We start from the raw sequence: 25,710 nt of genomic DNA on the forward strand, positions 1-25,710 counted from the left end.
CCCCCCCACACCTGTCAAATGGACCGTTGCAGCTGCCACAGGCTGATGGCTGCAACACGTCCATTTGAACTGGGAGTGTTTCCCCCAGTACGGGAAACAGTCCTAGTTGTTTGCAAAATCCCACCCCTCCTAAAATATCATGTTAATCAGGTCTCTAAACAACCTGAAATACCTAAATAAATACTTTAAGTGGCACCCCGCTGCTTTAATTGCCGGCGGGAGTCCCACATGCAGGGGCTGCACGCGCATGTCAGCGCATCACTGGGGAACCCGGAAGTGGGCGGGTTGGAGCCGGGCTCCAGACCCGCCCCGGGAATTCCCGATTTTCGCAGCCCCCACCCCGCCACGAACGCACCCGATCGGGGGTGCGAAAATCGAGCCCATTGTGTGTGGTCAGAACATTAATTATCCCAGAGAACTAACACAGATTCTGTTTCAACAAATGTCAACTTTGTAGTATTTCTATGCTACACACCTTCTTGATTTAACTTTTGTAACTGTTTTTTGAAAATTGTACGCATTAGGACATGCAGTGCCGATGTATCTACTCTGGCATGATCTGCAAAGAATAGAGATATATCATGTGCAGGGCCATTGATTTACTGCAATTCAAAAGGCCTGATTTTCCTCTGATCTGTTCCCAAATAGTGCCAAAAAACGGGTACAATGCAGAGGAAGAATGGGAGCTCATTCATTACCCCCATTTTGGTCTTGAATAGCACTGTACGTAAACTTCCGCCAGGGCTTTTCTGGTGTCTGCACTTAGCTGTGTCTGAAGAGGGTGTAGGAATGTAAATTTAATGCAAATAAATGTCAGGGGCCTCTACAATCAAATTTCCTCTAATAGAACCAGTTAGAGGGTAAACTGCTCCCAGTAAAACCTGGTACTACTGATTTCAGAGCTGTTGTTTGGGCTCTACCTGTCTTAAGGTACAGGCTGCTGTTGCCAACTAAGATCTTTATTTTTGATCTTTTGAATTAAAAAATGTTTTTTTTCTGCTTCTGTACACGTTGCTGATCGCTGATAGGATTTTACATTTCGTGACGGACGCCATGTTTAGTACTGTGCCACCCCTGCCTTTTGCAATATTGTTCATTCGGAGGCAGAAGAGGGGAAACAACCACAAGCTTCCCTTGGCGGCTGCTAAAGTCATTCACCCCGCCATCTCCTGAGTTTCAAACACCTCTGTCCCCACCACAGAGTAGGGAATATCCCCCTCTCCCTGACCATACAACTGCTCCATGACACCTGGAATAAAAAGAGAAGCCTCCTCATTCAAAAGCTAAGTCATGTCGCTTCTATTGTTGCTCTTGTTTGCAGAGCTTTTTAAGTAAATCAGGATTGTCTCTACTTGTGTGGAGCCATTCTGTGCATTCCATGGCACACTCCATAACTAGATTGCTGAAAGTTTTGTGATTTATACCTATTACGTGTCAAATCAGCTGTTTCAAAAGTGTTAGAGATGCATTATTACGGATGCATCGCGATTAGCTAGAATGACTGAAAATCAGCCAATGAAAACCTATTTAATGAAATTACACTCAGGAAAATCACCCACGGCAGCATTGTTGTCACTTGCCATTTTGATTGCATGGGACATATTTTCCTCTTTGAAAAAAATGTGGGTTAATAATTGTATTTTTTTTTGTAGATTTTAAAATTGTTAAATAGTTTCCTTTCTTATTTTGCTCTCAATCCTGTAACAGAAAATCCAGCAATGAATCATGGGCAATAAATGCATAGTGTGCACAAGAAAAGTCCGATCATGATATAGGAACACAGATAAACAGTAATAGGGGTCTAGAAAAAAGGAAGCATAGGTTTTTCGAAGAAGAGCTGAGTGTTGATATTTTGGAGGCTTCCAGACAATGGGAGCAATTTGTGCATCTCGGCCATTTCGGGCTGAGTGGAGATTTGCTTAAAAACCCACTCAGTTAACCAAGGAAAGAGAGGCATGATAGACATCAAACAAGTTACAAAGCAAAGTACAAATATCATCAACCTGAGCAGGTCAATGTTCTCTAAGTTACAAGGCTAATTTCAAACTTACTAAAAATGTCCCAACATTAACACCTTGTTCATTTTTTATTCTTTCTCCATAAGGGGGTGCTAGGAATGCTAAATTGTAAAATTTACCCTGTTACATTCCTTCTGGTATTTAAAATTGTAATAGATTAAAAAAAAATCATTTTTTCCACTTACTTGAAATACCCTATGATCATCATCGCTATGGTCAGTGAGCAGAGTGACACAGAATATCCCACGGTATACATTACATATAATCGTTCAAAGAAATCCTGTTAAATAAGAATGCATTGTGTAAAAATCAAAAATCAGATTATGTTCTGTAAAAGTACATTTCTTGGTTTTTATTTTGCTAATGAAATAATTTTGAAATAAACTGAAAATAACACTACAAAATGTTTGGGATGAAGTCAGGCTCCACTTTTAATTCAGCCCTCCCCCCCCCCCCCCCCCCACCAAAAAAAAGATTGTAACACAAATATAAAGGCCTGTAAAATCTCAGCAAAGGGAAATTTGAACTTTTACTTGTCTATGTCCACTGTCAGGCTGCAGGAACGTGATACACTCCGTGTAATTTGTCCATGTTCGATTTAGGTTTTCAACAAACTCCCACTTCCCATCTCCATCGCACTGGCGATAGGCAAACCCTGCAAACAAATGGAAAAAAGAAACATCTCGTTTATATTTTAAGAGCTGTGGTGTCTCTTCTGGTTGATTAGCCTTTTGCCATTGATAAATATGAACTTGGCAATAACGAGCAAAAAAAAGAAATAATGACATTTCATAGTACCATTATGATTAAAGTCGTAAATGTAACTTGGGCACGGAACAGCTGTGAGCTCTCCTGGGAATCCATTTGGCCAGCACATTAAACCATCCCACTCCGGAGAACAGGATCCATCTGAAAAAGGACAGGGTATAATGAAAACAGAGAAAGCAATGGTTAACTCTGAGGAGTATTGAGTGCACCACAGAGTTCTTAAAACTTTCTCGATTTGTTCAGAATAACACAATAGTAGCCTGATCAAATCATAGGAATTATATAGAATTTGTTAAGCTGGATTTGAGCACATATTATTACAATATATTCTTTCATTGACTGCAATGTAACTGTCACAGTTTGGACTGCTCCAGATACTTTTGAGACAATTTGAACTCCTCCACCCAGCATAAATGGGATGGTAGCAGAGTTAAAATTGAGATGGTTAACTTACCAGCTGGGTCCTGGTCTTTTGCCATTTTATCTGCACGGGCCAGGCGTTCGCCTGAATCAGGTGGGGGCCTCATTACCCTAAGAAAAACACAGCACCCTGATGCAATTTAGAGGGCCTACTGGGCGGAGATTGTGGACCCTCCACTTGGTAAAACCTGGCGGTCAAGAGGAACCGGCTCCTCCAGGCTTCACAAGAACAATGTGAGCCACTGCAGGCCCGAACTCGCCCCTCCTCCCTCCATGATCGCACCCTTCCACCTTTCTGCCCGCCGGGTTGGTCTCTGAGCTACCCAATATTGTGCCGGCCCGGAGCCAGTGAGCTGCAGCAGGACATCAGTCCGGGGCTATGCTGCTTGCTGGCAGCATGTTAATGAGATTCGTCCCTCAAAATGGACCGGGCCTCCTGCCGGAGGGATCAGGCGGCTGCCCTGTGTGCTCTCACTCCTTTTTCTCCTGCCTAATGTAAATCGATTCCCATAGGCAGGCCTGCACCTCCTATGAGCTGAAGGGAGACCTTGGCCTGGATCCTCCTTGAGAAAAAAGCCACCCATTTTCAGATATAATTGAGGCTTAAAATGGGGCCCACAACTGACCATCCATTCAGTTCCCTATACAAGAAAGGATTTCGTTCAATAAACGTCCAGCTTGTGTACAATGCCAATCGTCGAATACAAAGTATTTTTCTCCCAGATTGCCAGCAGCAGGGCCAGGGAAACTCACGAACAATCCAGGAGGGTTGACAATCTGGCTCTGAATTTGCTACTTCTGAGAGGTTGAGAGCTGGGTGACTGAGAAGATTTCTCTGAGGCTTTAAGGACTGAGGTGACTCTTGCTTTAGTGAAGCTGTTGTCCCTGCTTCTAGTTGCCATTTCTCTTGCATTGTGAAGGGGAGTTAGACCCAGGTCTGAAGCTCCCATAGGCGCTGTTATACATAGGAGCTTTAAAGTAGTCAGCATTGTGTCATTATCACGTGAGACAGAAGCATCTGTTACCTCTCCTTGCTGCCCACTAGACCAGGGCACAGGCTCAGGCGTGCTACTGGTCAGTATTATTACAGACACAATCATCCTGATCAAGTTTGGAAGCCCTGTGAAAGTGTTGTGTTCAGGTTGGTCCTCAAAGCATTTACTGAAACAGGGGTAGTGTCGCTCCAAAAGCCATCGATGTCTTTATAACCTCCCTCAGGAGCTTTGTTGCCACAAAAATCTCCTGGACTGTCACTCTCCCCAGGATGTTGCAGATGTGTGAAGTGGACTCATTCTACTCCCACAGCATCTCAACTATATGCAAGAAAACTATCTCCACTGCTTGCATTCAAGATTTACACTTCCAAATCATTCTTCTTTTGAATAGTAAGCCCATGAGGTCTGGATCCATAGGCTTCTCAGCCAAGGGTGGTCCTTTCTTCTCCCTCTGAGGAGGAATGGTAGCCTATCCTTCTTCCACTCCTAAGTCCTCCTGCTCAATAGTGCTTGGTGCCTCACCCAGTGAAAACCCTCCTGGCTCACTACCTACTTCCTCTTGAGTGGATGTATTTGGGCTGGTCATGACTGAGTTAGTGAGAATGGGGCAAAAGTAATTGATCTTGATGAGCCTGGCTGTTCCTCGAAGTGGCCTCTTCCTCCAAGATATCTCCTAGGATTTCAAAAAATCTGGGATAGTGTTTTTTTTTGTTAGAACAATGCATTATTACATTATGATTGAAGTGTTTAAAATTATGAAACAATGGAACAGGGTACATAGAAGCAGACTACTTCCAGAAGTCAAGGGGTGTAGAATGAGGGGCCATAGATGCAAGATTAAATGTAAGAGATATAGAACAGAGGGCAGGAGAAACTTTTTTACACAGAGGATGTGGAATTCACTTCCAGTGTTCGTGGTTGAGGCAGAAACTATTTCAGCATTCAATATTAGGTTGGATAGGTGGATGAAGGAAAAGAGGTTAAAGGGATACAGGAGCAAGGTGAGTAAAGATGATGCGAACTATTTGCTTGCATTGTGGGTAGATGCCGACATGGAGTAGTTGGATCGAATGGTCTGTTTCCGTGTTGTAACTTCTATGTATTTCAATGTAATATATGGGATATAGCATGTCGCAAAGGAAAGAAACCCTCCCTTTTATTGTAAACTTACTGCTGAATAGCTCATAGGATTCCATTACTTCATAGTCATTTCAAAAGAAGGATACCAACCATGTCAGACATGTTTTGTTACAGGCTAAACTATCAAACAGGATTATTCATGACTATTATTATTTACAGAGATAAGCAGTATTGGCATGATGTTGAAAAGTCCAATACAGTACTGGAAGTCTAAAAATAGTTCACAAAGGATTAATCAAAAAAAAGTCAGGCAAGATCCTTTTAATTCTTCTTAGAGAAATTGAAAGAAATAGAACCATAGAAAAGATACAGCACAGAAGGGCTCGAAGAACAACCAGGTGCCCATTCTAATCCCACCTTCCAGCACCTGGCCCGTAGCCCTGCAGCTTACAGCACTTTAGGTGCAGGGCCAGGTGCTTTTTAAAAGAGTTGAGGGTCACTGCCTCTACCATTAATTGGGGCAGCAAATTCCATACACCCACCACCCTCTGGGTAAAAAGGTTTTCCCTCATGTCCCCTCTAATCTTTCCGCCAATCAGCTTAAATCTATGTCCTCTAGTTCTTGAACTCTCCGCTAGGGGAAACAGATACTTCCTGTCTACTCTATCTAGGCCCCTCATAATTTTGTACACCTCAATCAAGTCACCCCTCAGCCTCCTCTGCTCCAAGGAAAACAACCCCAGCCTATCCAATCTCTCCTCGTAGCTTCTCAGAAAGAAATAAGCAATTTTGTTCCTCAGCAAAAACAGAATACAATCCTTGTAAATGTACACTTGCAGGGTTTAAAATACAACCTATGCATCATGGCAAGACAAACTGAGCAGCTAACGCATGAAATGTGCTGCTGGGATTTTATACTTAAAGGAGGAGAAACTCAACTCGTGGCTGCCCGTTTTTTCTGCATAAAATCGGCGCTCGACCTCCTAATTTTGAGTGGCAATCTGCTGCACCCGCACTATGCCAGAAGTGTTCCAGACAGCAAATTGGTTACCACTCCAAAAGTACAAAGATTCTTTGTCAGAATCTGAACTAAGGTCTGGATTGATAGTTGGGCCTTAGCCTCTGCCAAAGTTTCTCCTCCCAGACCTATTAATCCTCTGCCAATTGATTGATTTCATTTCCAATATGGCAGTGGACCTTTTGCAGGCTTATTGGAGGTGCCTGGAAATTGTGGTCTTTTACATCGGAGATGATCTCCTGCATGTGCACATTTTGTTTGTTTCTACTAGGGCTATTTATATCGGGCCTTGGAATATGAGGAGTCAGCTGTTCAGGTGGCATTCATGAAGTATGTGGGTGTGTGTAACCAGAGCCTGGAATGTTTCGTGGGCCAACAGGGTGCATCATGATGTTTGTGGGGGACAGCAGGGAAAATGTTGGTGGTGCCAAGTTGATGAGTAACTTGGTGATTTTATTTTTAATTATACATATGTTGTGCGATCAATTTTATTTTTAAGGGTATATAGTGGGATGGGTGAGGAATTGTTATTGGCAGTTGTAACTCTGATACATTTGATTTAAATATGCAGCAAATGGCTCAAGATTGTTCAATAAATGTGTAAGTTTTACATTGCCAATACCGCAGTACATTTTTGAAGACGGGGAATGGATTCTCCTCAGCTCTGCCCTTTTTAAGGAAGTCCAGGAGACTCTCTATTTAAAGAGAGAGATTGGGGCAGATCCTGCTGGAATTTCACTGACCCATCCCTGCTACCTTATTCCAACAGCTTTCGAGGTGGAGCGGGGGAGACAATAGTTTTACTGGGCAGTTGATTTAAAAAAAAATCTTACATGAGCAGAAACGCCTCTCAGCCAACACCAAGAGTTAAATACTTATCCAGATATATTATAATTGCAACTACTGGCAGAAGTTGAAAGTTAATACAATTTATCTGCAGGTTTTCATGACTTTACTCGTATCTATAAATCCCAAGTCTGCCGAATACTGCTCACATGTCTGGCCATTTGGGCTCTTCTCTTATATTCCTGAACAAGATACAAAAAATGAGTGAGTTATTGTTAGATCAGTTGAGTAGATTAATCCAAATCATATCGGTTTGGATGTCAGATAGATTAACTTGGTTTTATTACTATCAACAGAAAGTACAAGAAAGTCTATATATCTGTATATTTACAAGTAGGATATCCATCGGGGTCTTCGAACTACTAACTAATCGAGGCGAATTCTCAGTGCGGAATATCAAAGAACCACTAAGAGTGATCCTATTTATACAGTTCCAGGAATAGTTTCTAAGCAATGTCAGATGACATGCTCTGAACCTATCAATTCTGAGATTATCGTCATATGATCCTTGTATGTCATATGCTACTACACCAGTAGATGGCAATATTACAACATATAGGCCAGGATTTTGACCCAGAGCCAGGAAGGGGGCGGGGGGAGGGGGGATGGTGTTCGAATCACGGATGGGAAACCCGGAAGTACGGGTTTCCCAGACATCTTTACGATTTTGACGTAAGGACATCTTTTAATTTTTTTTGTTGGCTTCCCGTCTGACAGGCCGACCTGATTGACAGGCTGGTGTCAGTCGGACGGGAGCAGAGCAAGGAAGAGGACGTCTTCAAGTAAGTGTTCAGGTAGGTCTTAGGTTGTATGGATGGGGGGTGGGGGGGGAGGGGAGGTCAGTCATGGGGGGGTAGGGGAGGTCAGTCATTGGGGTGTCAGTCATCGGTGGGGGGGTGGGTGTTGGGGGAGGTCAGTCATCAGAGGTCAGTCACTCGGGAGTCAGTCATGGAGGGGGTCATGGGGGAGCCGATCGGGTGTCAGTCACGGGGTGGGGGGGGGGGCGGTCATCGTGGGAGTCTGCGATCATTTGGGAGGGTGTCTGTGATCATTTGCGGGGAGGGGGAGGGGGAGGGGGGGAGGGGGTTTGCTGCAGGTAGGCTTGTTGGGCCTGGGGGAAGGACTCCTGCTCCTCCGGGCCCACAGGCTGTGCCAGAAAGGCATTTACCTGCAGTTTTGAGCCTTCTCACCTCCTCTCACATGGCGTGAAGGAGAAGGCCTGGGAATCCCAGCCCCCAGAGGTTGAAATCGCAAAACCTTTCAAAATGGAGGCCAACAGCCTCCTCGAAAGGTTTTAGTGACCAACCCGCCTCCTGGGAGCAGGCTGGTCGCCTGCCCCTCATCCCACCCTGGTGAAAACCGGAAATGGGTGGGTTGGAAGTGGCATTCCAGCTGGAATGCGGATAGTCCCATAAAGATAAGATAATTTTGTACGGTTATAAACATTCACACTCTTTCCAGGATAATAGCAAGCTAACCCAGATAAGTCTCCAAACTAGGCTATAATTCTTTACACAGATACATTCTGCTTGCTTAGCTTTGGCCTGCAGAATCCTAATGCTCTAATCTAAACCATGTATCACACAGAATAAATTCATAATATACAGATATTAGTACTCACTTCGGTATTGTTAAGCTATTTTTTGTCATTTCACACCAATGCATGTCTGTTTTTCTGTAGCCCTCTATGCTAACCATCCCATGATACCCTTTACCTCTACCAAGCTGTTAAACCTATTATATTTTATACTACCCTACAATCATCTGATTATCAACTCCCTTAACTCAATACTCCAACATCATTCCCCGCCCACCCCCTCTTGCCTTTCTCTATTTCAACAATATCACTATGGTCATTGCTCCTTGAACTTCCCTTTCTGTTGCTCTTGTAGTGCATTCACACCACAGGTTTAGTGGCAGTGCAAAGGAGTTTTGGCTTCACATAAACAATAAACTTGTGCAATGCAAACTGGCTGTGAAGACCTGAACTGACTCCAAAGTGAATTACATATAATTACATAGAATTTACAGCACTGAAACAGGCCATTCATCCCAACTAGTCCATGCCAATGTTTATGCTCCACCCTAGCCACCTCTCACCTTACTGCATCTCACCCTATCAACATATCCTTCTATTCCTTTCTCCCTTATGTGCTTATCCAGCTTCCCCTTAAATATATCTATGCTATTCGTCTCAACAACTCCATGTGGTAGCAAGTTCCACATTCTCACCATTCTCTGAGTAAAGAAGTTTCTCCTGAATTACAGTGAAACTCCTTCCTCCAGGGAGTATACATATTATACATATGTTTCATTCCAGTGACCAGTTGGGCCTTGACACCAGGTTTCGGCTGAATATACAGTATAGCTTCAGTGTCAGTGCAAAGCAAAGCCACTTGGCACTGACGCTACAGTTGTACTGTAAATACACCATTAAAATCCAGTATACCATCTCAAACACTCTTCCTCCTGTCTGCATCTATGTTGAAATCAAGAGTTATCACACTGTTTCATACTCTAACTCATTCTTTTCCAGGACCTCAAAACTGGAGGTCTTTCCCTTTCTCAAACTCTCTTCCTACAACATTCTACAAAGATTGGGATGATGTAACTATTAATTTCTTGATTTATTTTGTGTCCTCTCTCACTATTTTCAGCCTTGATGTGTCATGCACTGTGGGCCTTGGCCCTTACCTCAGATTTCTAATTGAAAAAAATAAAATCTAAACTCAGAACTGACAGACCTCTTTGATGGAGAAACAAATTAAACACTGTAGTAAAGTCCTACCTTCTTCAGTTTGATTCAATATATGTAGGTCACAGTTTGCTTTTTCCCCAATAAGGAGGTATATCTGCTCTTCTTTGGTAATAACATCATCAGCATTAATCTGGAAAGAACACAAAATTTTAAAGAAATAATTTGTGTAACATGGGAATCTAAGTGAGAATAAAATGATACTGAGAATGAATGGGAACGTAATTGAGACTTTATACAAAACTGCAAGAATTGGTTGTATATAAGTATTTTTTTACAAGTATGTGCTTAAAGGCAGTCAGATATGTTTTTGCTAAACTGTATCAAACAACTTCCCATCATTTGCGTATTACCCCGTCACATCAGTACATTCTGAACAGCTCTTTCCTGCTATCTTGAAAATCCTGTTTCTGGGAATGAAGATTTGAATAAATTCTGACCTCTCGGACCAAAGTAGAATGCTGAGTTGTGTGTGAGGTTTGGGTTCCTGTTACTGGAAGATAACAAATCTTAAATACTTATCGAAATCAATGTTCAGCTACTGCATAGATTTTTTGTAGGATAAAAATGGAAAGATCTTTTTCAAGAGTTGAACAAGATTTCTCATTAGTGTGAAGACAGCAGTGCCATCTGTCCTGCCAAACTGTTGGTATACATCTCCCCTGATGAGTAAGAAATTAGTCAGAGAAATGCAAATTATTCAACCAGACAGGCTGTAATATACAAAGTTTTTATTTCGTTAGCTCTTTGAGACACCACACTTTTCTTAACGATCAGTTCAATTCCATTTTTTTCTTGTGTAGGCAGGTAGTAGACCTACAGGGCTCAGCTTATGCCACTGTTGGATTGGCTGCTACTAGTACACAAGGATGCCATAGGTTGGAATCACGTTCTGACTATCTTTTCTTTCCTCCTAAAACTGTAGGAGGCACCTTGACTGCATCCCTAAAGGCCCAGACAAGATGACGATCTCAACACAGTTAATCTCTTCTCGATTAAATAAGGAAACAAAACCCTCCTTTTTTTTCCCTAAGTACTTTCCTTTCTCTTGCCCAATTTCTCCCCTCCCAATCTCTGCTGAAGCCATTGACTTCTTGCTTAGGTATGGTGCCATAGTTGCCAGAGGTCCTCCAATACCTCACCTTAGTGACCATTATTCATGTGTGAGTGTTGGCAGGCTACTTGAGCACAGGCAACATCACAGCCAAGGTCAATCCTGTCCCCCACTCAATGCTCACCCTTGTGCGCTTCCAGCAGGGTCGTGGATAGCGTTCAAGAGCAAAAAAAACCTGACTGAATTTTAGCCGCCTTAACCCAGGGCTGTTGAGGCCAATTGTAGCATCCATCCACCGCTACAGCCAAGATCACCTAACTCAGCACAGATTAAGGATCAAACTTGGGATCTTGCTGGTCTGTATGACTCGCTGACCCCTCACAGGAAGCCTTTAAACGTTCCTTTTAACCTATTAGGACCAAGACCAAAGAGATATACAGGGGAAGTATATTGAATAACTGCAAAATCACCTGTGTTGGTGTGAGATGGCTGTACAATTTCCTATTGTTGCTGACTCCATTAGGCAGCACTTGAGAACTACTTCTACCAAAAAACTCTATTCAAATATATTGCTTTAATTAATGGAGGTAATCTGTCTAGATTAAGGCATTAGAATTGCATCCTTACTGCTAAAAATGGTCACAATAATCTCAATAAAACTTCAAACATAGCTCATTGTTTTGGGGGTGGGGGAAAGACAATTCTAGGAGGGCTGTGTGACAGGCCTGCCTTTTTGGAATGGAATCACTGTGGAGCATCACAATTAAATAATTATTTATTAAGCAGTAAAAATTAATTAATTTACTTCTCAATGAAGTTTTTTCATCTAAATAATGATTGACCTTGTGAAGAATTTCACAAAACTCCCATCATAACTTCAAAATGTGCCATTTGTTTCACTTCACTTTTATTATTTTCTCCCTTTCTGCAACTTTTCAACTCATGCACCTTCTGACAATAGCTTGTATTTAGATAGCAACTTCAACGTTAAAGAAAATGTCCCAAGGCGCCTCGCAAATGTTAAAGAGACTGGGAAATGGATGCCGAGCAATGGGGAGAGATTAGGAAGGGTGACTGAAAGCCTGGTCAAAAAGAGGGGAGGACACAGAAGTGGAGAGGCGAAGGGGTTTATGGAGGGATAAACAGTTTCCGCCTAGTGCAGTGCCAATAGCCAAGGATGATGTGTAGGAACACCCTCAGGGGTCTCCCATTTTCACTTGAGATGAAATAGTTGAAATGGGAGCTCCATATCATAATTGGTAGAGTTCACCTTATTGCGCAAGAGACATCCTTTATTATGCATTAGAACCAGTGTTGAAATATGTTGTTCATGCGCAACATGTTGCTAACACAGTCATTTGAAACCATAAGATGGAAAGAACAGGGAAATTCTATTCTGCTGGCAACTGAGCGGTGTGAGATAGCCAGTTACATTCACATTTCAATAAAGTGCACATCAAGCCACAGTGACAAACAAATAAAATGTCATCAATTGAAGGGAAGCTTTGGCCTCGGCTCTTTAAACTTCCTGGGTCTGGAGGATTGGGAGAGGCTGCTTCCTGACTGGTAGATTTACATCAGCGAGGATGCAGATCTCCAGACCCAGGGATTTTAAAGAACAGTGACCAAAACTTCCAGGTGTTCAAACTTCAAGCAGCAGTGTGTATACAGAGGCAGCGACGGCAGAGAGAAAGGTAGCAGAGGCAAACTGAGCAGCGGTGATGGAGATCACAGCGTAGGGGCTAGGGGGAGGACAGTGGAGCAGAGGACACCAGGCCAGGAAGTGAAGAGCTAAAAGGTAAGTGAGGTTCAGGCAGCCAGACCATCTTTGCAGAGGAGGTTTTTTTTTTTGTGTTTTACATAGAATTATATATAAATTACTGCACAGAAATAGGCCATTTGGCCTAACTAGTCTATGCCGGTGTTTATGCTCCACACAAGCCTCCCCATCCTATCAGCATAACCTTCTAGTCCTTTCTCCCTCATGTGATTATCTAGCTTCTCCTTCAATCCCTCAACTACTTCATGTGGTCTCTGGATAAAGAAGTTTCTCCTGAATTCCCTATTGGTTTAATTAGTGACTGTCTTATATTTCTGGCCCCTAGTTTTGGTTTCCCCTGCAAGTGGAAACATCTTCTCCACATCTACCCTATCAAACCCTTTCATAATCTTAAAGGCCCCTATAAGGGCACCCCTCAGTCTTCTCTTTTCTAGAGAAAAGAGCCCCAATCTGCTCAATCTTTCCTGATAGGTATAACCTCTCAGTTTCGGTATCATCCCAGTAAATCTTTTTGCACCTGATCCAGTGCCTCTCTATCCTTTTTACAATATGGAGACCAGAACTGTTCACAGTACTCAAAGTGTGGTCTAACCAAGGTTCTACACATGTTTAACATAACTTCTCTGCTTTACAATTCTATCCTTCTAGAAATGAACCCCAGTGCTGGGTTTGCTTTTTTTAAAATGGCCTTATTAACCTGCGTCACTACTTTTGTGTATCTGTACCCCCAAATCCCTCTGCTCCTCAACCCCATTTAGACTCTTATTATCCAAACAGTATGTGGCCCCCTTATTCTTCCTACTAAAATGTAACACCTCACACTTATCTATATTGAAATTAATTTGCCAATTACACACCCATTCTGCAAGTTTATTAATATCCTCCAGTATTTGGTCGCAGTCCTCCTTGGTATTAACTTTACCCCCACCCCCATTTGGTGTCGTCCACAAATTTTGAAATTGTACTTCTGATTCCCGAATCCAAATTGTTTACATAAATGGTGAACAACAGTGGTCCCAGCACCGATCCCTGTCGAACACCACTTCCCACCTATTGTAACTACCTTTAACCCCTACTCTCTGTTTTCCATTTTATAGCCAGCTTGCTATCCATTCTGCTGCTTGTCCCCTGACTCCTCATGTTCTGACCTTAGTCATGAGTCTACTATGCAGTACCTTTTCAAAGGCCTATTGAAAATCCAAATATATTGCATCTACCACATTATCTTGTCTACCCTTTCTGTTACTTCTTCAAAGAATTCAATAAGGTTGATCAAGCACGAGCTTCCCTTCAGAGGTTTCTCCTGAATCCCTTATTGGCTCCTAGTTTTGGACTCCCCACAAATGGAAACATCATCTCTACATCTACCCTGTCCAACCCCTTCATAATTTTAAAGACCTCTATCAGGTCACCTCTCTAGAGAAGAGTGCTTGGATTTTTCGTGTATGGGGGCTTACATTTTTCTGCATGGAGGTCTCATTTTATATGTATGAACGTTTGGATTTTTGTATATGGTGAGGGTAGGGGAATCACATCTGGTATATGGAGCTTGCAATTTTGAGTAATCATAAGCAACGCACTCAGTGGTTGGGGCACATGCATCGAACCCTGCTCCAAAAGGTTGGTACTAGTAGATTAGTAGAACTGCAAAAACATAGATCCTTTATCTCCCCTGTATCACCAGAGCAACGATTTACTGAACTGCTAACAGGAAGGTGAGGAAAATAAACCTGTGTAGGATATTTACTGCAATCAATGAGATGTGCAAATAATGCTGAACCAGTTACATATTTAAAAAAGAAAAGCTTTGCCCAAGTCTCAAAGTCGTCTTTTATGACATTGGTGTTTATTTTTTAAACAATCAATACACGTGGACAGGGAAAAATATGAAAATGCAGAGGTAAAAAATGCAAATCAAATGAAAATAGAGTTAGAACTGGACAGGATTCAGCAAGGTACAAACTTTGTTTTCTACAGTGATTTTTCACAAGTGTGTTAATTCCAGAAAAACAAATGTTGCACAAGAATGGTCTCAGCATGTAGCACCCAAATGAAGTCTGTGAGCTCTTGCACAAAATCTTTTTTTTTTGCACAACCCCAACATATTCCAGAAGATGGTTTGGATTTATTTACTTCTGTTAGTCACAAATATCCTAATTCCACTATGGGCTCTTCTTTCTTATTTTCAGCAACATACTCTATGCCAATACGTAAATATCTCAAATATTTGCACAACACAATTTTGTCGCAGTGAATCATAGGCCAATAGGTATAAAATCTGCTAAATGTGAAGCTTTGTATTCCACCAGTATATTCTCGATTTCAGTTATTGTGAATGTTGATTATAGGTTAGTTAAAGGGACTACAGAGAGAATAAATACCTGAGAGTACTTACAAGGGAATTCTTGTAACCTTGATAAAAATTAAATTACTACCTGAAAACCACTCCAGGATATCTTGTCACATTTTATAATAAACAGGGAGTACTATAAATGTTACTCAGTGGTTTAATTATTCTTTTTTTTTGCTGGTGAACTGTCAGTGTTCTCTGTGGCAGCTCTTCATGTTCATATTCACACTGAAGGATTAATTATTTCAACCTGTCAGAACTGCAAGCTCACTGACAAATAATTTCCAGGAAATTCTATATCCAGCATGATAAATCAACACTTTCACCTGTAAATTAATTTCAACAATATAAACAAAAAGCAAGAAACAACAGCAGTTCTGATGAAGGCCTTGCACCGGAAATGTTAACCCTTCCGTTCTCTCCACAGATGCTGATTGACCTGCTGAGTGTTTCCAGCATTTTCTGGTTTTGCCTCAGATGTCCAGCATCTGCAGGTTTTCTTTGCTATTTATAAATTAATTTGCAGTTTGTGGGATTTAGCTCCACACAATTTGGCTGCCACATTTCCTTACATAACAGTAACTGCACTTCCAAAGTAATTTATTAAATGTGAAGTGCTTTGGGACATCCTGAGGACATGATCAGGCGCCGTATATAGTACAAGTTCTGGGTCTCATTATCCACCTGTCCATGCTTGTTTGGACAGTTACAGTGATACAGTTTAATTCATTCTCTCCTTTAAAGTGGCACTATCTTAATTTAAAAGAAAAAAGAGCTCAGCAGACTTTTTCTCATTTAAGGGCCAGAAAGACTGTTTTATTTTCACCATGATACACTCACACACAATGTAATATACATCACATTGGGGGTGAATTTCCTCACAGCTGCTTCGACACACTTCTGGCAAAGTTACGGTGTGGCACAGGAGCAGCTCGAAGGAAATTCCCTGCCATTGTGCTTGTGAGCAAACAGACAGAGATTTTCCAAGCGCGCTCTCATTTAGGGATTGTTGCTTTAAAACAGGATACTGGTATTTTTATGTGATACAAATGTACACTGCTGTGAATTCCATTTTCAATGAAAATGTCTGTTGGAGAAATAATAACTTTGGAAATGCACAATGTTGCAGCAGTTTCATTTGTTTTGGAAAACTTATAGCAATTTATTTCCAGAAGTATTCCTAAAACACATGTGCATGGTGGGTGTAATGTAGCGCCAAAGTCTGAGACAGATTCCACACACCCACTCCACCACTCACTTGGATCTCTGCAACTACATGATCAAGAAACTGTCTTTTGCAGACTTAGTTATGAAACTTAATGTGGCAAGATGAGGATGAAAGCTGGATCCTTTCCCTGAGTTATGTCTATCAGTATAGGGACTAGGCTGTATTTTGATATTTGTTTCTATCTGCAAGATACAAACCTGACTTCTGAACAGTGTCTTATGTCATGTTTTATGTTGTTTTCTGGAGCAGATTATTGGGGACAAATCCAGTTGCATCTAAGTTCACTAAAACTATTTTCAAGATCTCAGAATAATTTCACTGGCCACAAATTATGGATTAACTCTGATCCACCCCTATTCTGTAATCAGTGCACAGCATTGCAAAGTCACAATGATTCAGTTATCTCATCAGCTCACACCATGCCAAATAATCTTTCACTTAATAGTTATTAAAGGAGATATTTGGCAATTCTTTCATGGTTGTTTCTAAATACAAAATACTGTGAGGTAAATCACGTCAAAAAGTACCATTCTGTCCCTTGCACCTAATGTCATCATGGTGTAATGTCACTACAGCCTTTATGGCTCTTGTCTATCCCCAAATAAAAATTTCAATTTCTTGCCTTCCATCCTCGTGGTGCTAATTCTGTGCTTTTAAGAGACCCACCCTCTCCAAAGTACACAATTCTCTAACGACCTCTATAAAAAAAACTTAGAAATGGTGACAATTACATTAACAAATGTTGTCTTATCCAATTATTGCAACCCAACTTATGACACCTCCATGTCCTTCTTCCAGAATGGTAACTTGAAGGAATCTAGCTACTCGTCAAAGAGGGCCAACATTTTGCTGGATTTGTGTTGCTTGTGACTCTGTATTTTGGAAGGGGGGAGAGGTTAGTGCTGTTTTGATGGTGATGGGAGCAAGATGTTTATATGGTCAAGTCTGATCCTTCTTGAGGCCACAAATGAAGGCTTAAACATCACCAGCAATTCTTCCTCGCAAATTAGCAAGAGGCACCCTCTTTTAGCCCATGCCCTGAGATGATGCAAACCAGAAGAACTGGGATGGCTTCTGGGCTGGAAGTCACTGGTGCCGTCCCTTCTCTTCTACTTCACCCCACATCTCTTCCACCAGCTGCATCACTTCCATAGGCAGAAACAAAAGGAAGAACTGCATTTATGTAACTTATTCCATCTCAAAGCACTTCACGTACACTGAATTAATTGAGGTGCAGTTACTCGGTTCTCATATAAGTAAACACAGCAGCCAATATGTGTATAGCAATGAGATGAATGACAAGTTAATCTGATTTTGGTGGTATTGGTTGAGAGAGAAATGTTGGCCAGGACAGGAGGAACCCCCCACCTCTGTTCTTTGAATGGTGTTAGGGGATCTTTAATATTTATCTGAACCCCCAATAAGATCAGCACTGCACTCAAGTGTCAGCCTACATCATGCTTACATTTTGGAGGAGGGCATAAAACCCACAAGCTTCTGATTCAGAGGCAAGGATGCCATTGATTTGAGTCAAGCCAACGTTTTAACTAGAAGAGACCCTATTCAGCAATTCAGAAGAAAATCTAATGGAAATAAATCTTTTGGACAGCTCTTGCATCCTGGTCAGTGCCCCTTTGAGGAACTGAGTGGTTACTTGAATTCATATTTGTACCTTGAGTTTAATTGTTGTTGTCTCTTTATTTAACGAAAAATCGACAGTGATAAAACCAGATTATGAGAGGAGTTTATGTCTCCTTTGGCTTCAGTGCTCTCTCCCCTGAAACCTGCTGCCAATATTTTATTGATGAGCCCCTAATGAAACTGCTACTCCATGTCAGACAAGAACAGCTAGCCTCAGAAATGCTACAGTCTCAGGAGAAAAAAACAGGTTCTGCAAGTCCCTGAAAGGAATATCTAACAACCAAGAAACATTTGCTCACGTGCCACACCACTTGTCTTTTAATGATATAAAAACTTCTGATAACTTCCATACAATGTGCAAATGTTATTCATAACTCGTCAAGTCAACCTCCCCTCCCCATAACCAAATCTTATTGAATTTATTGAGTGTCCTTATACCTGGCCACAGATACTTCTACAGGATGAACACAGATGAGAGCATACAGTCCACCTTAAGTCAACCACCCAAAATTAAAGAAAAACGTAAACCCTCATAACATCATTTAACTGGATCCTGAATGAATCAAGAAAGGGTTTTGCCTCCACTATCTTACCCAGAGTGTTGATCAGTCTTTGCATGAAGATTCCCCCCCGCCCGTAGTAGTTTCGCCATTTTTAGCCTTAAGTTTATAAAAAGGCACGATAATACAGAAACTGAATATTTTTGCAGGGAAAAACCAGCAGAAAACAATTATTTAAATGTTTACTTAAGGAACGCAAGTTCCTACTTTAACATTTATGTAATTAGATCAATTTTTTTTGGGGGAGGGAGGGAGAGGGGAGTAAGAAATTCTTACGGCTATAATTCCACTACAGGTGTGTCAATAATCACCATTAAACTAGGAAAAGAAGCGGCCTCGTCCGATCTTATATAAACCGTCAGTGAGACTCTGAGGGGCGCAGAAGGAACAGTAACAGCTCATTTGTAAGCAATAAACTCAGCTTTCCACAAACATAAACATTTTCTGTCAGCTAATTGTGCTATATGTTGCTATCGACATATATCAAAATATGTTGCTATCATTTGTATTAAACCACTGCACAGAAGCAATGTAACAGGCAAAAAAACTATTCGGAAACATACTTCACATCGGCAGGTTAAAGATCAGAATAAAGAACAATTCGGCCAATCTAAAGTACAATGTTAAATGCAATGTTAATGATTAACCTTACGGTTAGTGTTTGGATCGTTTCTTAATACCAAGTATCCATTATCATCACAACTTCCCACCGTGAGATGGCTGTATATCACGGTTAGCACTAGAGAATAAATCTGAGCTGAGATGCTTTTTATGGGGTGGCGATGGTCCTGCCTGCTTCCTGCCCCAGATCACCCCATACATAAGAGGAGCGGGTCCCGATCCTTACCTGTGGATTCAGAGCAATGCAGCAGCACATCACTCCCAGAGCACTCAACAGGGACCGTCCCCTCATCCTGCAGCCACCAGGTGGATTTCAGAGTCCGGCAACACTCTGGCTTATCCAGTCACTGCCCATCTCCGATACCGAGTTCTTCTAAATCCTCAAACTCTTCCTCAGCATTTTGAGAACTTACATAGGACATTAGTCAAGTTGGTGGTCGGCTAACTCGTTGACTGATATTATTTTGCTTTTAGAGCTTTAAAACTCCCGACAGGTGATCTTTAGTGGCTTCGGTAGTAAGGGTCGTTTACATTCCTCCACCGAATTATCAGGTTGAGGCTGTTGTCTCCTTTCTCTCGAGCATTGCCTGTTATCAACTGATCGAGCTGAAATAGTTTATCACAAGGGCACACCACCACCTACTTTCCTTGCCAAAAAAAAGTTTGAAATCCTTCCTTTTATAAACCTAACTATCTGAATTCAGACGAGCCCTCCTTGTAGTTGCTAAAAGTCAGGTCAGTCAATCATTGTGAAATAACGCCAAGTCTCTAACAGTTGGAAAAAATGCATTAATGTTGAAAGCACGTAATCCAAAACCTTATGTCTTACACATGGGGAAATATAAAAGTGCTAAGAGGCGTTTCGCTCCATTCATTGCGTAATATTAAGAGCTGAGTGGGAATAATAGGGTGTTGATTGTATTAACCATAGTGCCATCTCCTGCATAAAGCAAGAAATTACCCACGGTAACAGTTTAATAATGTATAGAACAGAATTCATCTACGAAATTCGATGATTCTTCAGTGTAACCGTCACATTGTCAGATAACAATTGACCCTTTGTCCCCCGTTCAAAAAAAGAGAAAAGCTTGTTTTTAATTTAAATTTAACACCCACTAACAAAACCGTGAGAACGTGTAGCTCAGAAACTTGTCGTTCCTGCGAATGCAATTTCATTAGATGGAAGAAAAATAGGAACAAAAAACAACAGCCAATTAACCTGTAATCATTTTTCTTTAACATGTGTCCAAGCAAAGCTGCCAGCCAGCTAGTATAAATGCTGAAAGGTCCTTTAATGAAGTTGTGGAATGTACAATTTTTGGGCACCACTGCAATTAACGAAAGCCTGTTTTACAGAACAGGTCTGGATGCATTGTTAACCATTGTAATTGTGTCCATGTATATTCTGTGCTGCTTCAACAACAACTACTTGCATTTATATATAGCGCCTTTAATGTAAAACATCCCAAGGCGCTTCACAGGAGCATTATCAGACAAAATTTGACATCAAGCCACATAAAGAGATATTAGGAAAGCTGATCAAAAGCTTGGTCAAAGAGATAGATTTTAAGGAGTGTCTTAAAGGAGGAGAGAGAGGCAGAGAGGTTTAGGGAAGGAATTCCAGAGCCCAGGGCCAAGACAGATGAAGGAATAACTGCCAATGGTGGGGCAAAGGAGATCAAGGATGCACAAGAGGCCAAAGTGGAAGGAATGCAGAATTCTTGGGGGATTGTAGAGCTGAAGGAGGTTACAGATATAGAGAGGAGCAAGGCCAGTGAGGGACTTGAACACAAGGATGACTATGTTAAATTCAAGGCGTTGCTGGACCAGGAGGCAATGTAAGTCAACGAGCATAGGGGTGCTTCACAGTAATATTCATGGCTTGCTTTTATGCTCTTATTTAAGTAGTGCAGCTTCTTCTGGACCTGCTACCAAGATCTCAGTCATACACACCATTGTTAACTCTTGCTGTTGCTTCCTGCCATGCTTATTGATGGGGCTGTGTCTTCTGATCAAAATATCTTCCCACAGAACTGCTGGGCACTTAAGGCAATAGTAGCTGTTGCAGATGTATGCAAAAACATTGTAGTGACACTGAGAAATATTAGCAAAGCTGTAGCAAGTAAAGCAATAGAAGTGAAAATTGTAGGGTTATGCAAATTAAATTATAAATGCAATGATGGGAAAGAAAATGTGCTGCCAGAAGGGATTTTCATGGACGAGATCACCCAGTCTCAATCCCCACTGCTATTATGTTCAAAGATTGACCTTGCAGTTAACTGGAGGTGGTAGCATGGAACAAGTGGTGGACCCCCAGACACTTACCCCAGCTCAGTATGTATGAGCAAGCGATTGAGATGTTCGGGAGGGAGAGCTTGGAAGTTATGGGGTCTGCAGAGACTTAGGCTGACTCTCAAGTTGAACCTGAAGAATGCTACTCATACTTGAAACAGACAGCAGCACAGCTGCAAGTGTTGCAGGAGCTTTTGATACTGATATTGAGGTGGAAGCAGAGAGTGCATCACTGAGTACTGATTAAGAAGGGGTATCAGAGGTGGTGGTTGATAAGGGGCTAAATAATAAATGGCAGAAGTGATGCTGTGTTCCCTTTCTGAATTGCATGGGCATACAGACCTTAATGGAGCTACTTTCACACAAAAGCTGGTATGGCATCAAGCTTGTAACGAGGAATCACTTTCCTCTTTGCACACAACAGTGGGAAGTGGTCTGTGTTATGTGGGGAAGTCTAACATTCAGATATCTTTACTCATGGGACAGCAGTTGCCTGCACTATTGAACAAATGCACATCAGTTGTATAGGAGACCTCAGTTATACAGGTTATAAGTATATTCCTTGAATGCTGCTATAGTCCCTTTGGAGTCCAAACTCCCAAGACGCATTCATGGCTGGCTCAACTGTTTTAGATATAGGCAACCATAAGCAAATTATTTTAAGATGTCATGGATGCCCATTGTTCTATGCTCATACTGTTCAGTGTGTATCATGAGAAGATGCTCCCTGCCACTGGCATGCATGGAGTAGCTGAGGAGCAACTGGTTGGCACTTATAACAGCAGCAGTTCCGTGTGATCACATAGCCTTGCACAACTGATTCTGTCTCTGAAAGCAATGAGCCCAGAGTGAGTCCAGCAAGGGAAATCTCTGGCATTGATACAGGTGTTACCAGGGTTAGTTGCACATATAGGTAGCAGACCTTCTCTATCCCCTGCAGCTCACTAGTTAGCTGGATACCCACCTACCAATGCTACTCCTTACTAGGAGACTACATACACAACCGGTGCAGAGAAGTTCATGGCACACAAGAGGCAAACACATTAGACTGCAACACCACTAGCATTACACAAGTCAACAAATTAATTCCCTTTTAACATATGTTGCAGTTTGTCATTCTTTTATTGTGTAGAAAACAAAGCATCAGTTGGCTAAAAGTAAGCATAATTGAACATGGGCAGTTCTCTGTCAACAAAAACAGAAAATATCTGCTCCATCGTTGTAAATACCTCCAATGGAAAATAATTGTGCTCATTGCAAGCTCACTGGAAGAATTGGGCAATGATTGCCTTATACACCTGTCTCGCTGCCTGCAGTGGCTGGTTGATTGCTGCATACCACCATCTGCCTGATCTATTGTTTGCAATTGGTCCTCATTCTAGTCCACAGGGAAGGTCCTGGTGATGGCAGTATTGTGCAGCATACCACTATAATTTTTCAGAGCTTCTCTGGAGTATATTGTAAGCCTCTCCTCCAGGTGGTCCAAACATTTAAAGCATTGCTTTAATAGCCCAAATTTATGTTCATGAGGGCTCTGGCTCACACATATGCCTTGTCGTACTTGTTCTCTACTCAAGTGTAGGGATTGTGCAACTGTGTCACCAGCCATGGTTACACCATGTAGCCCATATTAAAGAGGAGCCAGCCATTCATTCATTCTTTGTCTGCAAAGAGATATGTCATGTTTGGTTGCCTCTGAATGAAAGTATCAAGTGGACCTCCCACCCCCCACCTAGGAACCTTACATTGAGGTGAATTATTTTGAAGTAGGGGTTGCATATCATTTTCATGTTGATAAGAATTTTTTTAGCTTATTTTAAGCTAATACCTTATTTAGGTATTTCATAGGATTAATAGTTGGCGCATGAGTGGCAGCAATTTGGAAACCTTCAGTCAACTCTCTTGCTAATGCTTGCTTCTGGGTAGTACATATAGCTGGGTGTATGGCAAAACTGTGGGTGCTTGGAAGGATCTTGTGGTATAAAAGTTGAGGGCAATGGTGACTTTTACTGCCACTGTTAGTCCAGTACGTATGGTTGATTATCCTTGCAGGTCTTTTAGTACCAGTCACTGACTCACTGCCAAGCTAAGCCTACTTATATACCACACTTATGTGCTCTGCAGTCTTGCACCACTTTCTCCTGCTCCTCCTGTAGCAGTGACCCCTACACTCATGCTGTCAAGGCAGAAACTCCTCTGCTCTATTCACTTCTGTCATTGCTGGGATGATACTTTAAAATGTTCCTGTTTTTTAAGCTCACTAATGTATTTAAACATTCAATTTTTGATTATACTTCTCAGCTAATTTTTAAATCAATTCTAAACATTTGGAATATGTCACCTCATCAGTGTGCACCTCTATTTACAATGGCAGGAAGCCACTTTACGAGGATGCTGATGTCCTTTAACTAATATGTGCTAAGTGCTTTTAAACGATTTTTAGGGGGATTCAGGAAAGGTTTTCTTGTGGAAGTTTGTGGAACAAGAGAGCAGGAAAACAAAGGCTTTGGAATAAGTGATATCAAATCATGCTATAAGTGTGCTGGCATGTTTTATTGAGTAATAAGAAGTTGGGATAGGAGAGATTTTTGAAAGATTTCTAACAAGGCAATTATTTCTGATTCTGATTCATATTAAGCAGAGCTGTGCTTCCATAAGAACACCATCAAATAAAAATGTAATGATGCTTTAGTTATACAACCAGAACCAGGGAAGTAGTCCATGTCAGCCAACTAATTTATCTTCTGAAAAGACTTGTGTGATTACCCATCAAAAACAAGTGGAAACTATCTGAAAGTACAATTGTGACAACTGACAAAAATTGGTGCCTAAAGACATTTTGAGAAAGGTTATTAATAGTTGCTGAGAAAATCATTGGGAATTAGAGGAGTATGAGCTGAACCTTTTGACACGTGGCTGGGTTTATTATCTAAGGAATAGAGAGGTCCTCAGCTTGACAGCACTTATTGAGACATAGCAGCATGAATGCCTAATTTTGATATATTGGCTTAGAAACGGTGAAAGACTAGGGCTAGGATTTTGGCTCGGAGCCAGGAAGGGGGCGGGGGGGGGGATGTCAAATCGGGGATGGGAAACCTGGAAGTACGGGTTTCCCGGACATCCTTACGATTTTGACGTAAGGACGTTTTTTTTTGTCTGTTTCCTGTCCGACAGGCCAGCTTGATTGATAGGCTGGTCTCAGTCGGACGGGAGCAGAGCAAGGAAGAGGACGTGAAAAGGTAAGTGTTCAGCTAAGTCTTAGATTGTATGGATGGGGTGGGGGCCATGGGGGATCATGGGTGGGCACGGGGGCACCGGGGGCCTGGGGGGGGGTCAGTCACTGGGGCGGGCGGGCAGTCATCGGTGGTGGGGGGGGAGGGAGGTCAGTCATCGGAGGTCAGTCATGGATGGGGAGGAAGGGTCAGTCATCGGTGGGGGGGAAGGGATCGGGGGCCCTGGGGAGGGCAACTGGGTGTCAGTCACTGGGGGAGTCAGTCACTGAGGGGGGGGCAGAATCGGGGGTCATCGCAGGGGTACACGATCGTTGGTGGGGGGTCTGTGATCGTTGGGGGGGCTCCGCAATCGTTGAGGGGGTTCCGTGATCGTTGAGGGGGGTTTTGCGATCATTGAGGGGGGTTCCGCGATTGTTGGGGCGGGGTTTCGCAATTATTGAGGGGGGTCTGCGATCGTTGAGGGGGCACGATCGTTTGGGGAGGGGGCGCGGTGGTGATCGTTGAGGGGGGGGGTATCGCTGCAGGTAGGCTTGTTGGGACTGGAGAAGGCACGCCTGCTCCTTCAGGCCCACAAACTGTGCCAGAAAGGCACCTACCTGCAGTTTCGGGCCTTCTCACCTCTTCTCACGCGGCGTGAAGGAGGAGGCCGGGGAATCCCGGCTCCTAAGGGTTGAAATCGCAAAACCTTTCAAAATGGAGGCCCGCAGCCTCCTTGAAAGGTTTTAGTGACCAATCTGCCTCCTGGGAGCGGGTTGGTCACCCGCCCTCGTCCCGCTCCGTGAAAACCAGAAATGGGCGGGTTGGAGACGAGTTGGGGGCATGTCTGAAATTGTTGCGATTTTCAATGCCCCCCCCCCCGCCCCCAACCCATCCGTTTTTCCCTGTTAAAATCCTGTCCTAGCGATGAGAGACCAAGTTCTGTAACAAGGTAAGGGTTATTCATTAAATGTTGTCACAAATGATTCCGTCAGTTTTCTAACAAGATCCCAGACCTCACAACAACTGTTTTTAAACACAGTCGGTAATCAACTGTTTTACTAGAGGCTTCAGA

General features: G+C 42.3%; 1 protein-coding gene across 1 annotated transcript in view; it reads right to left on the bottom strand.

The window, feature by feature from the left end:
- LOC137323357 (parathyroid hormone 2 receptor-like) overlaps positions 1-19,843 on the bottom strand; it is a 71,317-nt gene extending 51,474 nt beyond the window's left edge. Inside the window, exons 1-5 of the mRNA XM_067986844.1 lie at positions 19,361-19,843; positions 9,934-10,033; positions 2,817-2,927; positions 2,552-2,673; positions 2,204-2,298 (exon numbers count right to left, since the gene is read on the bottom strand). Of these exons, the coding sequence (XP_067842945.1) occupies positions 2,204-2,298; positions 2,552-2,673; positions 2,817-2,927; positions 9,934-10,033; positions 19,361-19,426 (494 nt within the window). The 5' untranslated portion in view covers positions 19,427-19,843. The remainder of the gene's footprint in view (positions 1-2,203; positions 2,299-2,551; positions 2,674-2,816; positions 2,928-9,933; positions 10,034-19,360) is intronic.
- Between the last annotated feature and the right edge of the window lie 5,867 nt (positions 19,844-25,710).

The sequence above is a fragment of the Heptranchias perlo genome, chromosome 7, assembly GCF_035084215.1.
Source record: "Heptranchias perlo isolate sHepPer1 chromosome 7, sHepPer1.hap1, whole genome shotgun sequence".
In the NCBI taxonomy this organism is placed as follows: Eukaryota; Metazoa; Chordata; class Chondrichthyes; order Hexanchiformes; family Hexanchidae; genus Heptranchias; species Heptranchias perlo.